This window comes from Schistocerca americana, chromosome 9 (assembly GCF_021461395.2).
Source record: "Schistocerca americana isolate TAMUIC-IGC-003095 chromosome 9, iqSchAmer2.1, whole genome shotgun sequence".
NCBI classification, from domain to species: domain Eukaryota; kingdom Metazoa; phylum Arthropoda; class Insecta; order Orthoptera; family Acrididae; genus Schistocerca; species Schistocerca americana.
This window is the reverse complement of record NC_060127.1, coordinates 136,528,192-136,541,595: the sequence shown is the minus strand read 5'-3', so window position 1 is coordinate 136,541,595 and position 13,404 is coordinate 136,528,192. Positions and strand designations below refer to the sequence as shown.

Sequence of the window (13,404 nt, the reverse complement as noted above, 5' to 3'; positions counted from 1 at the left end):
ATACTTTCATTTATTTTCTCTGACATACAAAATGTGAAATGCCAACATAAGTAGATCATAAACTTAGTGTCTCAGATTTACATGCTTGATCAACATCACCAAAGTAAAATTGCAGCATTATTTGTGCTCACAATTATTCACCCCATAGTGAATTTATTACCGCACTTATTCCTGGTGTAGGATTATTCCGTACTGATGGTTGTTCCAAGTTGTAAGGGAATTTAAGGATAAGGCACTGCTTAAGTTGCTTCTAAAAAAAGGTATTTCCAACCAACATCTTGAGATCAATCACTAGAAAATTATGAAAAACAGCTCTTTTAACATACAAGCATCATACTGTTAAGGTTAATCTTTTGTTAACCACATGAAAATCTATTTTATGTCTCAGATCATCATTCTGAATTTGAGTGTTCCTATTTGTGACGTGTATCAGTAATATAATAGAATAGCGATTCTGGCAATGCTTCGCAGTTGCTGAATATGTATGGGAATTGTATATACATCCTAATCTGCTTCTTGACCCTCTCTCTGTCCGTCTCCTCCACAGATGCTTTGTCCAGGCCCCTCCACCTCCTCTCTGTGTTCATTACTTCCTCCACTCTCTCTTTTGTGTATCTTTTGTAAAGGCCAAATGTCTGCTTGTGTATGTGCGGATGGATATATGTGTGTGTGTGTGTGTGTGTGTGTGTGTGTGTGTGTGTGTGTGTGTGTGTGTGTGTGTGTGTGTGCGCGAGTGTATACCTGTCCTTTTTTCCCCCTAAGGTAAGACTTTCGGCCCCCGGGATTGGAATGACTCCTTACCCTCTCCCTTAAAACCCACATCCTTTCGTCTTTCCCTCTCCTTCCCTCTTTCCTGATGAAGCAACTGTTTGTTGCGAAAGCTTGAATTTTGTGTGTATGTTTGTGTTTGTTTGTGTGTCTATCGACCTGCCAGCGCTTTTGTTTGGTAAGTCTCACCATCTTTGTTTTTAGATATATTTTTCCCACATGGAATGTGTTATAACCTTTAATCACTAATAATTTGCGTGGATATACAAACGTAGAAACAATAGCTGGTTACATGCTACCAATTCCGTATCGGTCATTCGACTGCCGTGCCGTGACATGCGGCCGGCGCCGTTCATAGCTAGGTGGCGCTCCCGCGCTCAGCCGAGTTGCGGAGCGCCTATAGAGGCCGTTTGCACGTACTGACGTGGTGGCACTCTTAAATTTCGTGGCACTGTCACAACACTTTTCCCCCCTTGAAAAAAAAACACTCACTTCCTGGAAGACACGGACAGCGCGGAGACATCCATGGCCTCTTGGGAGGCCCTGAGAAGATCCCGCAGAGAAACACGAGAGTACGGTCGAAAATGTCCAGGATGGAAGCCCGTGCATGGAACGTGCCTCCTGGACGAGATGATGGGTGAAAACTCCGGAGCAGCATCCATAGGTGTCGTGGACCTGGGGGTGTGCTCCAGCGTGATGGGTCCCGGAGAAGGCGGCGTCGTGACTGGGGCTGGTTCCGGCGTACTCGGAAGCGGTAGCGCCGTCGGCTGCAGCAACATGCACGGGAGATCGGCAGCAACATGCACGGGAGATCGGCAGCAGCGACAGGACTGGCTTCTTGGGCTGGTGGAGGCGAAGGAAGGGGCGGTGGCACCGGCGTGGCCACCACTTGTGGGCGCATCTGGTCGTAATGGCAAACAACCATGCCGTCGTCCGTACGTATTTCACAAAGCCGGCGGCTGCGAAGAGCCTTGACCACCCCTGGAATCCATTTAGGGCGAGATCCATACCCTCGTGCCCACACGTCAGTGCCCACCGAGTATTTTCCCGCACTAGGGGACACAGTACAAGGCCTGACAGGGTGAAGCAGGTGCAGTAGTGTGCGTGGTTGGCGGCCATGAAAGAGTTCAGCAGGGCTGCGATCACCCAGAGGCGTGAAGCGATAAGAACTCAGAAAACGCAACAGAGCGTCATCTGTGGAAAATCACTAAGGAATTTTTTCGTCTGGCTTTTGAAAGTGCGGACAAGGCGCTCGACCTCCCCATTCAATTGCGGATGGAAGGGCGGTGCTGTAACTTGATGAATCCCGTGTCCAGTACAAAAATCACGGAAGGCCTGCGGAGAGAACTGAGGGCCATTGTCCGTGACGATCGTGGAAGGAAGACCTTCTAGCGCAAAGATTTTGGACAAAGCCAGCATCGTCATTGCCGCAGTGGTGGGCGACGGACATCGAACAACAAACGTAAACTTCGAGAAGGCGTCAATCAACAGCAGCCAATAAGTGCCGAGGAAGGGGCCGGCAAAGTCAGCGTGCACCCATTCCCATGGCTGCGCCAGGTCAGGCCACGGAGAGGGCATTGTACGGGGTGCAGCCAGTTGTTGAGCACACTGACCACACGCAGCGACCATGTGGGCGATGTCCGAATCAATACCGGGCCAATAAACGTGCCTGCGGGCCAGGGACTTAGTCCGAGAAATCCCCCAATGGCCTTCATGCAACAGTTTGAGAACATCTTTGCGAAGAGAGGCTGGCACCATGACCCGTGGAGATGCGCCATCCGTGGCCAGAAGAACAACACCATCACGAACAGACAGACGAAGGCGCAAGGCATGGTAGTTGTGAAGGGGATCCAATGCCCGGCCCTTGGTCCTGTCCGGCCAACACCGTTGAATAAAACCGATCACCTGACGCAGGACCGGGTCCCGTGCAGTAGCCGACGCGACCTGCGACCCTGTAAGCGGAAAACCCTCGACCGCATGACGTTCTGTCTCATCAATGTGGAAACGGAGTAGTTCATCTCGATCGAAGGTCGGGGCCCATCGGCAAACGCGACAACACGTCAGTGTTGGCGTGCTGGGCCGTGGGGCGATAGTGAATCTCATAGTGAAAACGAGACAAGTATAAGGCCCTACGTTGCAGGCGGTGAGCCGCCTTATCCGGAAGCGACGCCGATGGCCTGAACAGAGAGACCAGGAGCTTGTGGTCGGTGATGAGGTGAAACTTAGAACCATACAATAAAAGGTTGAACTTTTTTAGAGCATAAATGATACCGAGCGCCTCCTTTTCGATTTGAGAATAACGCCGTTGCGCATCGTTGAGGGTCTTGGAAGCATAGGCGATGGTTCGTTCCAACCCATCCTCATACGATGGGCGAGAACAGCCCCTAGACCATACTGGGACACGTCAGTCGCCAGAACCAAGTGCTGTCCCGGACGGAATGTGGCAAGACAAGGCGCCGACTGCAAATGAGCCTTCAGGTGGACAAAAGCCTGCTCACACTCGTCGGACCAACAGAAAGGAACGTTTTTGCGTAACAGCTGATGCAGAGGATGAGCTACCGCCGCTGCGGATGGAATGAATTTGTGATAATAAGCAATCTTGCCTAGAAACGCCGGAAGTTCTTTTACCGTAGACATCCGGGGTAGAGCGGTAATGGCCGCAACATGCTGACGTAGAGGACGTATACCCTCATGGGACAAGTGGAAACCAAGGTACACGATGGAGGGTTGGAAGAACTGTGACTTGTCCAGATTGCACTTCAACCCAGCTGAATGCAGAACCCGAAACACTGAACGCAAATTGCGAAGGTGCTCCTCAGTGGAGGCCTCCGTGACAACAATGTCATCCAGATAGTTTATGCAGCCGGGAACGGAAGCCGTGAGCTGTTCCAAAAACCGCTGAAAAATGGCCGGCATGCTAGCGACGCCAAACTGTAACCGCTGGTACTGATACAACCCACAAGGAGTGTTGATGACGAGAAGTTCCTTGGAAGACGCATCCAACGGCAACTGATGGTACGCCTCCGATAAGTCAAGTTTGGAAAAGAACTGGCCCCCAGCGAGCTTGGTAAATAACTCCTCAGGACGGGGAAGAGGATAAGTTTCAGTGAGGCTCTGAGCGTTGACAGTGGCTTTAAAATCACCATACAATCGCAGACTCCCGTTTGGTTTAGAAAACACCACGATTGGCGATGCCCATTCGCTGGAGGTAACAGGAAGGAGAATCCCTGAAGCTGTTAACCTGTCTATCTCAGCCGTGACAGGTGCACGCAACGCCACCGGAATAGGGCGTGCCCGGAAAAACTTAGGGCGAGCTGTAGGTTTAAGAGTAATGTGGGCTTCGAAATCCTTGGCACGACCCAGACCAGCAGAGGACACGGACGAGAATTCAGAACACAATCCATCCACCTGTTGACACGGAATATCCTCAGATATGAGGTGCACATCATCATCAATGGAGAACCCGAACAACTGGAAAGCATCATAACCGAACAGGTTATCAGTGCCCACATGATCCACCACATAAAATGTGAGGGGTCTAACAACAGACTTGTAGGCAGTGGAAACATCAAACTGGCCAACGATAGGAATTTTCTGTTTATTATAAGTTCTCAGATTTCGCGTAACTGGAGACAAGGGAGGGGAACCCAACTCCAAATATGTGCGAGAATTAATGAGAGTTACTGCAGAGCCAGTGTCCACTTGCATGCGAATGTCTTTATCCAGAACATGAACAGTAACAAACAACTTATTTGGAATGAGATTTTCACTCTGCAGCGGAGTGTGCGCTGATATGAAACTTCCTGGCAGATTAAAACTGTGTGCCCGACCGAGACTCGAACTCGGGACTTTTGCCTTTCGCGGGCGTGAGTCGTGCATCTGTAGCTCAGTTGGTAGAGCACTTGCCCGCGAAAGGCAAAAGTCCCGAGTTCGAGTCTCGGTCGGGCACACAGTTTTAATCTGCCAGGAAGTTTCATATCAGCGCACACTCCGCTGCAGAGTGAAAATCTCATTCTGGAAACATCCCCCAGGCTGTGGCTAAGCCATGTCTCTGCAATATCCTTTCTTTCGGGAGTGCTAGTTCTGCAAGGTTCGCAGGAGAGCTTCTGTAAAGTTTGGAGGGTAGGAGACGAGGTACTGGCAGAAGTAAAGCTGTGAGTACCGGGCGTGAGTCGTGCTTCGGTAGCTCAGTTGGTAGAGCACTTGCCCGCGAAAGGCAAAAGTCCCGAGTTCGAGTCTCGGTCGGGCACACAGTTTTAATCTGCCAGGAAGTTTCAACAACTTATTTGTTTGAGAAAGCACACAGTTAACATCCATGTCCGATGCCTCGTCCTCGTCGACAGGAACTTTAGGGGACTAACACACAGAAGCAATGTGGCCTTTTTTCCTACATGAATTACACGTGGCCCAACGTTTTGGACACGCGGCCCTGTCATGCTGTACGAAACAACGTGGACAAGAAGGAAGTGCGGAACGAACCTGCTTCTGTGGTTGCTGTTTTCGCTGTGAGCGTGGCGGCCCAACGCGACGTTGTTGACGTGAGTGAACCGCCGCCGCATCGTTGGTCCCCTGGGAAACAGGCAAATTGTCCGTGTCTAAAGTGGTCTGTACAACGCCTACATCACACCACGCGTCTATTTGCTCACCAGCAGTGTGAGACACTTCAAAAGATTGAGCGATGCTTAGAACTTCTGACAATGACGGGTTTGGCAGTTGTAAGGCACGTTGCTGAACTTCTTTATCAGGAGCAAGCCGTAGAATAGCATCCCTAACCATTGAATCAGCATAAGACTCATGATGAGTGTCCGTGACAAACTGACATTTCCTACTCATACCGTGTAGTTCCGCCGCCCAAGCCCGGTAAGATTGATGGGGCTGTTTACAACACTGGTAGAACGCCACGCGGGCGGCAATGACGTGGGTGTTTTTTCGGTAATAGTTAGACAATAAGTCACACATTTCTTGGAAGGACAGAGAGGCAGGTTCCCGCAGCGGGGCTAACTGAGATAGCAGCTGATAGATCCGTGGGGAAATCCAAGATAGAAATAACGACTTACACATAGGAGCGTCGACAACGCCGAAAGCCAAGAAGTGTTGCCGCAAACGCTTCTCATAATCCTCCCAGTCTTCAGCGGCCTCGTCGTAAGGAGGGAACGGAGGCGGAGAAGAAGAAGACAGACGATGAGTAAGCGACGTCGACAACGCCTGAATAGCAGCCGTCAGCTGTGTTTGCTGTTCAATGAGCGCTTGCATAAGCTGTTCCATGTCTGCCCCGACACGAACACACAAATCCACAACGCAGGAACAAAAATATCCGACCTCGTCGCCAAAAAGTGTTATAACCTTTAATCACTAATAAATTGCGTGGATATACAAACGTAGAAACAATAGCTGGTTACATGCTACCAATTCCGTATCGGTCATTCGACTGCCATGCTGTGACATGCGGCCGGCGCCGTTCGTAGCTAGGTGGCGCTCCCGTGCTCAGTTGAGTTGCGGAGTGCCTCTATCGCCGTTTGCGCGTACTGATGTGGCGGCACTCGTAAATGTTGTGGCACTGTCACAATAGAATGTTTCCCTCTATTATAACTATATCAACATCCACATACATACTCTGCAAGTCGCAGTTCATGGTATCACATGTTAGGGTTTCTTCCCATTCCAGCAGCCTATGAAGAATGACTGCTTAAATGCCTCTGTGTGCCATATAATTAGTCTAATCTCTTCCTTATGGGAATAATCATAGGGGCTGATGGGTATTCCTCGGTTCTTGAAACTTGGTGATTAGGCGTTCATGGGATAATTGGCATCTATCTTCAAGTGTCTGCTAGATTAAGTTGTTCAACATTTTCACTATGGTATCCCGAGAGTCAAATAAACCTATGACTATGTGTGCTCCCCTTCTTTATATATTTTCATCAGTTCTGTTTGGCAAGAGTCCTACACACTTGGTTAATATTCTAGGATGGGTCACACAAGTGTTTTGTAAGAAATGTTGCTTGTAGAGAGAGTGTTTTCTCGAGTATTCTACCTGCTTTACCTGCAACTGAACATATGTGATTGTTCTGTTTCGTAATCCTACAAGTCTTTACAAGCAAGTATTTGTATGAATTGGGAAATTACAATTGAGAGTCATTGATATTGTACTCAAAGGATACTACTGTACATTCTTTTCCTTTTGTGAAGTGCACAATTCTCTGAGCAATTAAAGTAAGTTACTAATCTTTAGAGCATTTTAAAATTTTATCAAGGTCTGATTGAAAGTTTGTGTTGTTTTTTTCTTCATATAGAACTTCGTTATAAGATGAATCTGAATTCACTATTTATATTGTCTGAAAGGTCATTAATACACAACATTAACAATAAGGGTCCATTTACCTAGGGCACACCTGAAGTATACTGCATGTGTAAAAGACTTCCCATCCATGATAACATACTGCGTCTTCCTTATAAGGACATCCTCAATCCAGTCACAAATTCTCCTCAGCACTCCATATGCTCATACTTTGGATACTTAGCTTAGGTGTGGTAATCAGTCAAGCAGTTTTTGGATGAAATAAAAGTGTTTACCTCCTTGCCTAGCATCCAAATTGCAGTTATGTGCTCTGGTACAGAGGTATTTGTCAAGCCCATATCTAATATGAAGCAAGAAATTGTGTGTAACAGACAATGAGAAAGAAAAGTTACTACGTACTTCATCAGACATTCCTATAAATTCTCTGATTATCAAGATTTGTTGCTCATATGACAGGTACTAGTATTCACTGTAAAGTTGCACAGCTAATAGTTGCGAATTGTAAACAGGCATAAATAGGTAACTATTTTCTTTGAAAAATACCAATGTACTGAAATAAATATTACTATACTTGTTGAAAGTAAACAGCTGCAAAGTGATCTAAATAAGAAAGCAGCAGATTTTTCAGAGTAGTGACTTTCCTTCTAATGTACTAGGTTCCATTTGGCTGGTGTAAGCATAGGTATTATTTACCAGTACAGTACCGGCTTATTCTTCATGCAGTGTGGAGACTGAGTTCCAGTGATTTACTTATCTATTGTTACCGCATACTTTGACTCAGAAAGGGTTCCTTCTGGACGAGATCCACAGTGTGTTAGTATTTGCAGCTGGAATTCACATAAATACTCGATTTTCATTGATGAGACACTATGGAATTAAAAGGCAGTAATGTGTGTGCTCATTATACATTGGAAACTATCCTCTTTGTTGAAATTGTTAATACAATAAACTTATTCAGAAATTAACATATCAGTTATCACATGTGTAGCTTTTCTGAGAAGGTTTAAGAAAATAATCAAGTGTTCAAGAGTACTGCTTATTATTTCTATAGGAGCAGCATGATATTTCTGTCACGTTTGCGCAAAAACTGAAGTGTGTATACACTTACCCATCTCACATGAAATGACCAACCAATGAGGTATGTGTTCTACAGCTCCCTGAACCAGCTGACTTGAGCAATTTGAACCTGATACGGAGAGCAACAGTTGTAACAGTGGATGCAGCTACTCAGTTGCTGACGCAGACACTTGCAGCAGCAATGGAGAGCAGTGAAATGTACAGGCAAGTAATTTGTATGATTTAATTTGCTGAATACTTAACTTTAATAACTAAATCAGAGCTTGGTTGCAATAACAATTTTCTTGCAATTATACACATAAAACATTTGTCATAGTAACAGTGGGCTAAAGCCGTTTCCCAGAAAAGGTGGTCTGAAATTCACACAGATGTATTCCAAGGGACAATAGTACTGACATGGATTTTGTTTCCTTCTTCGTCGCAGTCACACAGAAAGAGACTGGTATTTCAAAAGTGAACCGGGTGTGACATTAACTAACCGTCGTTTCTACAAGTTAAAGTATTGTCTATATTCAAGGATATAAAATGCCAGGTGCTGTTAGGAAAGATAAAATAGGAAACCTCGGAAGACTCTGGAATTTGAGCCTGCACCATTCTTGAAAGACGGCGGTGATGTGTTAGTCTTCAGTCCGAGGATTGGTTTCACGCTGCTTTTCACATTACTGTCCCTTGTGCAAGCCTCTTCAACTCTTTGTTACTGCTGTGATCTATATACATTTTAAACTCTGTACTGTGTTCGAGTCTTGTCCTCCTTCAGTTATGATTCACCCCCCCCCCCCCTCCCCCTCCCCATTACATGCACTTGCTTCCAATACAGAATTGTCTATTTCTGTCCAATGAAAGAAAATCTTTGTTGGGACACAGCAGAAAGTTTACTTCTGTTGTAAAAAAAGAAAGATTAAAATCACATTTCCATTAAAACTTGAAAGCTTAAATTCACTTTAGGCAGAGTAAAAAATATGAAAAAATAATGAGTAGCAAGGATTTCCTATATGTTAAACTTTAACCCGTATATTCTAAAACAATACATATTAATATGTGATATAACTGTTAGCAGGTGAAGTAAGAAGGAAAGAAAAAAAAAATAATTTTCTGCAATTTTACAGTGCAACCATTCTTTTCTAGAATTTCTTAAAATTTTGAGTTCTAAACCTAGAACCACATACATAATCAATTTATAGAACAAACCAACAAATTGCTAATGCATGTAATTAAAAAAGATAGTCCTAGTGTATTTTATGCCTTCAAGAGATGTAGACTAAATAACTATTTATGTCACAGTTGTGATACCCGTTACAAGCATTCCCTATATGTTCAGTTAGGATGTATGTGTATTTTCAGCAGTAGATAACTATCTTGTTTTTCAGGAAACTTACACATTCCAAGAGAGATATACAAGGAAATCCCACTTTTGCAATGAATTTCCTATCCCCTTCCTTGCCCAATTCATAATTAAGGATTTTTGTAGTGGTAGCAAAGCAAGCTGACACTTCTTGAGTGGCTGCGAAGATGGATAGGAGCTTTCAAGTGATGTGACACCTACATTTTTTCAGTTGCACTGCAGTAAACATGCAAACTACTCAAGTAATTGCCAATACTATAATAAGCAAAATACTTTTCAAATTATTCTATATGCCAAAATACACACGCTCAATTGTCTACTTTTAAAATTTGTTAAGGTGATTTTTTTTTTTTGGTAGGAATGCTATGGAACACATGATGGACCATATGGATGAAACTTTAAGGCACGCAGTTGGCAGTCCATGCCAGGATCAGCTGTGGGATGACATGGTTTCTATTCGAGATGAACTTAATTCAGCACGGGATGCATTACTGGTATGATTAGTATACTTTTGTTCCTGTTTCTCACTCATAACTTTTTGCATGGAAGTTATTTTCTTACATGAGACTTATAGTTATAAGTAGAGTGTTCTGTGGTTTTGCTAGTGTGTTTCAGGAAGAATGTTACATATTTCAGGAGATGGTTATATGGACAGTAGCTAATTAGAATCTTCATTTATTGTGTGGTGTGTTTTCAGTGAGTGTGAGTATCGAGCTGTTTGAAACTGAAGCATTCACTTCCATTATATGTACAGAAGTTTGAAGCAGCTATCCAGCATTTGTAACAGAAATTCTCTTACTATTTGTGAAAAGATCGTGTAGGTGCAGTCCTGGCCACTGAGCTCTAAATTTAAAGATATTTACTTGTGTTTTCTCAACAACTTTTGTGAAACTGTTGTTTACAACAAATGCATTTCTGCTGCACCCACAATTCAGCAAAATGTGGATGAAAAAGAAGCCATTTTTCAGTTGGCAGAATTTATTCTCACTGCAAATGCATAAAAATTTTAATGTTCCACATACAAAATTATGATTGTTCCTATCTATTGAATTGTGAGTCGCTGCAACACCATGTGCAGGTACTGATTCATTTCACTGATGAAGCAGCTTTACAGCATAACTAATACTAGCAGCGAGGTAGAAATTCAAGTACCCCTCTCCAGACACATTTTCCACAGAACTACTCTGTAAATATGATAACATTTGGGTCATACCATTTTTGGTCAAGAATTGTTGTGTTGATTGGGCTGTGTGAGCAGGGGCATTGTCATGATGGAAAAACCAGTCACCCGACTGCTGCGAATCAGGCCGCTTCCGCCACGTGCTGCTGCACAGTCTTTTCAAAACTTCCAAGTAGAAAAACTGCTTAACTGCCTGACTCTGCAGGACAAACTCTGAATGGATAACTCCTCACACACTGAAAAAATAAACGAAATCGGCATTGTTTTGATGTTCGATTTCACCTGATGAGCTTTTTTGGGGTGAGACAAACTGGAAATCTTCCACTGGCTCCATTGTCGCATTTATTCAGGATTGTAAGCATAGCACCAAGTTTTGTCACCTGTGATAATTTTTCAAAAAAAAAAATGTTTGGATCATTTCAGGATTCTCCTTTTGAAGCACAGCATGAGGTCACAAGAGCTGGTTTTTGTTCAGCAGTTAGCAGTCGTGGCATGAATTTGACAAACACCCTTTACAATCCAAAACTTTTGTAATAATTTGCTACACTGAACTCCAAGTTACTGTCGACAGCTCCAAAATTTCTTCAGTGGTCCATAATCGACCTTTGATGATGATCACATGAATGTTTTCAACATTTTCATGTGTTCGGGCCGTGGAAGGATGACCAGAATGAGGTTTGTCATCAAGTGACATTTCACCATTTCGGAAAGAGGAAAACCATTCAGATACTTGAGTTTTCCCAATAGCATCGTCCTTCTATATCATTTTTAACATTTCGAGAGTTTTTGTTCCACTTTATCCAAGGAAAAAGCGGAATTTCACTGCCGCATAGTGTTCAGGAAATTGGCCATTGCGAAAACAGCAATCACACCAAACAGTTGTTACTATAAACGCTGCAGAAACTAGGCTTCACCACCTCCAGCAATGGCACTCGGCTTACTAAGTGCTCCTAGCACTACAAAAGCTCTGTCCATCAAAAAATTAGTTCGGTTTCTTTTGGGTACCTCCTTGTACATTATATTTCATTCAGCAGTTGTTGTCTATGAAAAATGCTTTACTATTCATCTTGAAATGACATGTACAATTGTTACTTACCACGTGCTCATGGCTGCACTTAGCACATTGTTCTTGGCGCAAAATCAAAACAGTTCCCCACACTAGTCTGTTGTGTGCAAGTCTTTTCGTACCTGCACCCTAGATACTGTATTGGTCTCCCTCTACAATTTTTACCCTCCACAATGTCTTACATTATCAAATTGACAATTCAGAATTCATCCTAGCAGCTTATGTCCCTCTTTGCCAAGCTGTGCCATGAAGCTCTTTCTCCACCCAATTAACTTCTTTGTTAATTATCCAACTACCAATGAAGTCTTCAGCATTTTTATGTAAAAGCACATTTCCTTTTCCTATAAGGCTACACACAATGCAAGTGCTTGCCCCCCCCCCCCCGTACGGGCGCACACACACACACACACACACACACACACACACACACATACACACACACATTCATAATTACTGTTAACATATTTCTCTTTTTAAGAGAGCTTTTCTGCCATTGCCAGTCTACACTTTACATCTTTCCTTTTGCCATAGTTGTTTTGGTTCTCAAAATGCAAAACATGTCTACTGCTTTCACTATGTTATTTCCCAATCTAATTTCAGTAATCTTCCTTGACTGAATATGACTGCATTGCATTTCCATGTAAACCCCCTCCTCATAATAAGAGACTGTCGATAATTGACATTATACTGATAACTGCATGCACATTGTAATAAGTGATAGTTTAGTGTGCTAAAATTAAAAACTGTGTATATTACTGTGGCTATGAGTATTTTGTTAATTACCAGATTCACATTAACAAGCTTCATGTTTCAGGAGATTGAGAGTTTCATGGTGTACGCGATGAGACTAGCCACTGATGCAGCTGAGGCGTCATACATGGCTGGAGCTGAAACTATAAGCACAGCAATGTGTGAAAGATTGAATTATGCAGAACAGATGGTTGGTTTGTTCATCCTTCTCACTGTAGTGTAGGGACAGGCAAAATAATGATGTACACATGAATTGAAAGACTAAATTTCCTTTTCATTTTCAGTGGAATGCTGAAAGGCAAAAGATAAAAAAACTTGAAGATACCTATCTGAAAGAACACGAGAGATTTATGGTAAACTACACTAAGGCAGCAGCAACTGATCAAAGAAGATCCGAAGAAGGGGTTGATGTTTAAGAGTAGATCTGGGTTTCCTAGTTCCCTGCATTTAGTTGGTAGTACTGGCTGTAAATCCTGCTGTGTTGTATTATCTAGGAATAAATTACACATATTGTAAACTGGTTGGTTTTTGTCCCGGTACTAAAAATACTCAACAAGAGTGGGATATATTCTGACAGGTGCAATGTGTGCTTTTGCATTACATCCATTCTAAAGCATACTTTGTCATTCAGTAAGAATTGTGAGATGGTATTGTCATGTTACCAGCAAAATACAAAAATATATGAAAGAAAATTATATAATAAAATATAAATCTTATGTTAAGCTAGTTGTAGACTGAAAATAACTGTTTCGCCTTCAATAATTTTGACAGTGACTCTTACTATATCTTTATGTTCCTAGAACAGACTGTAGGAGTTAAATATAGTTATAAACTTATTAATAAGTAATGAGAACGGTCTTTAAGAATAAAGTAGAAAAAAATTTGCCAGTATTTAAAATGTCAGACAATGTATACATGTCATCAGC

At 43.2% G+C, this 13,404-nt stretch overlaps 1 protein-coding gene across 2 annotated transcripts in view; it reads left to right on the top strand.

The window, feature by feature from the left end:
* The window catches only part of LOC124551342 (diablo homolog, mitochondrial-like), an 89,256-nt gene extending 76,261 nt beyond the window's left edge, over positions 1–12,995 (top strand). For both annotated transcript variants that reach the window (XM_047126374.1, XM_047126373.1), the window contains 4 exons: positions 8,217–8,344; positions 9,841–9,976; positions 12,543–12,668; positions 12,763–12,995. In XM_047126374.1, the coding sequence (XP_046982330.1) occupies positions 8,217–8,344; positions 9,841–9,976; positions 12,543–12,668; positions 12,763–12,894 (522 nt within the window). In that variant the 3' untranslated portion in view covers positions 12,895–12,995. The remainder of the gene's footprint in view (positions 1–8,216; positions 8,345–9,840; positions 9,977–12,542; positions 12,669–12,762) is intronic.
* Positions 12,996–13,404: the final 409 nt, after the last annotated feature.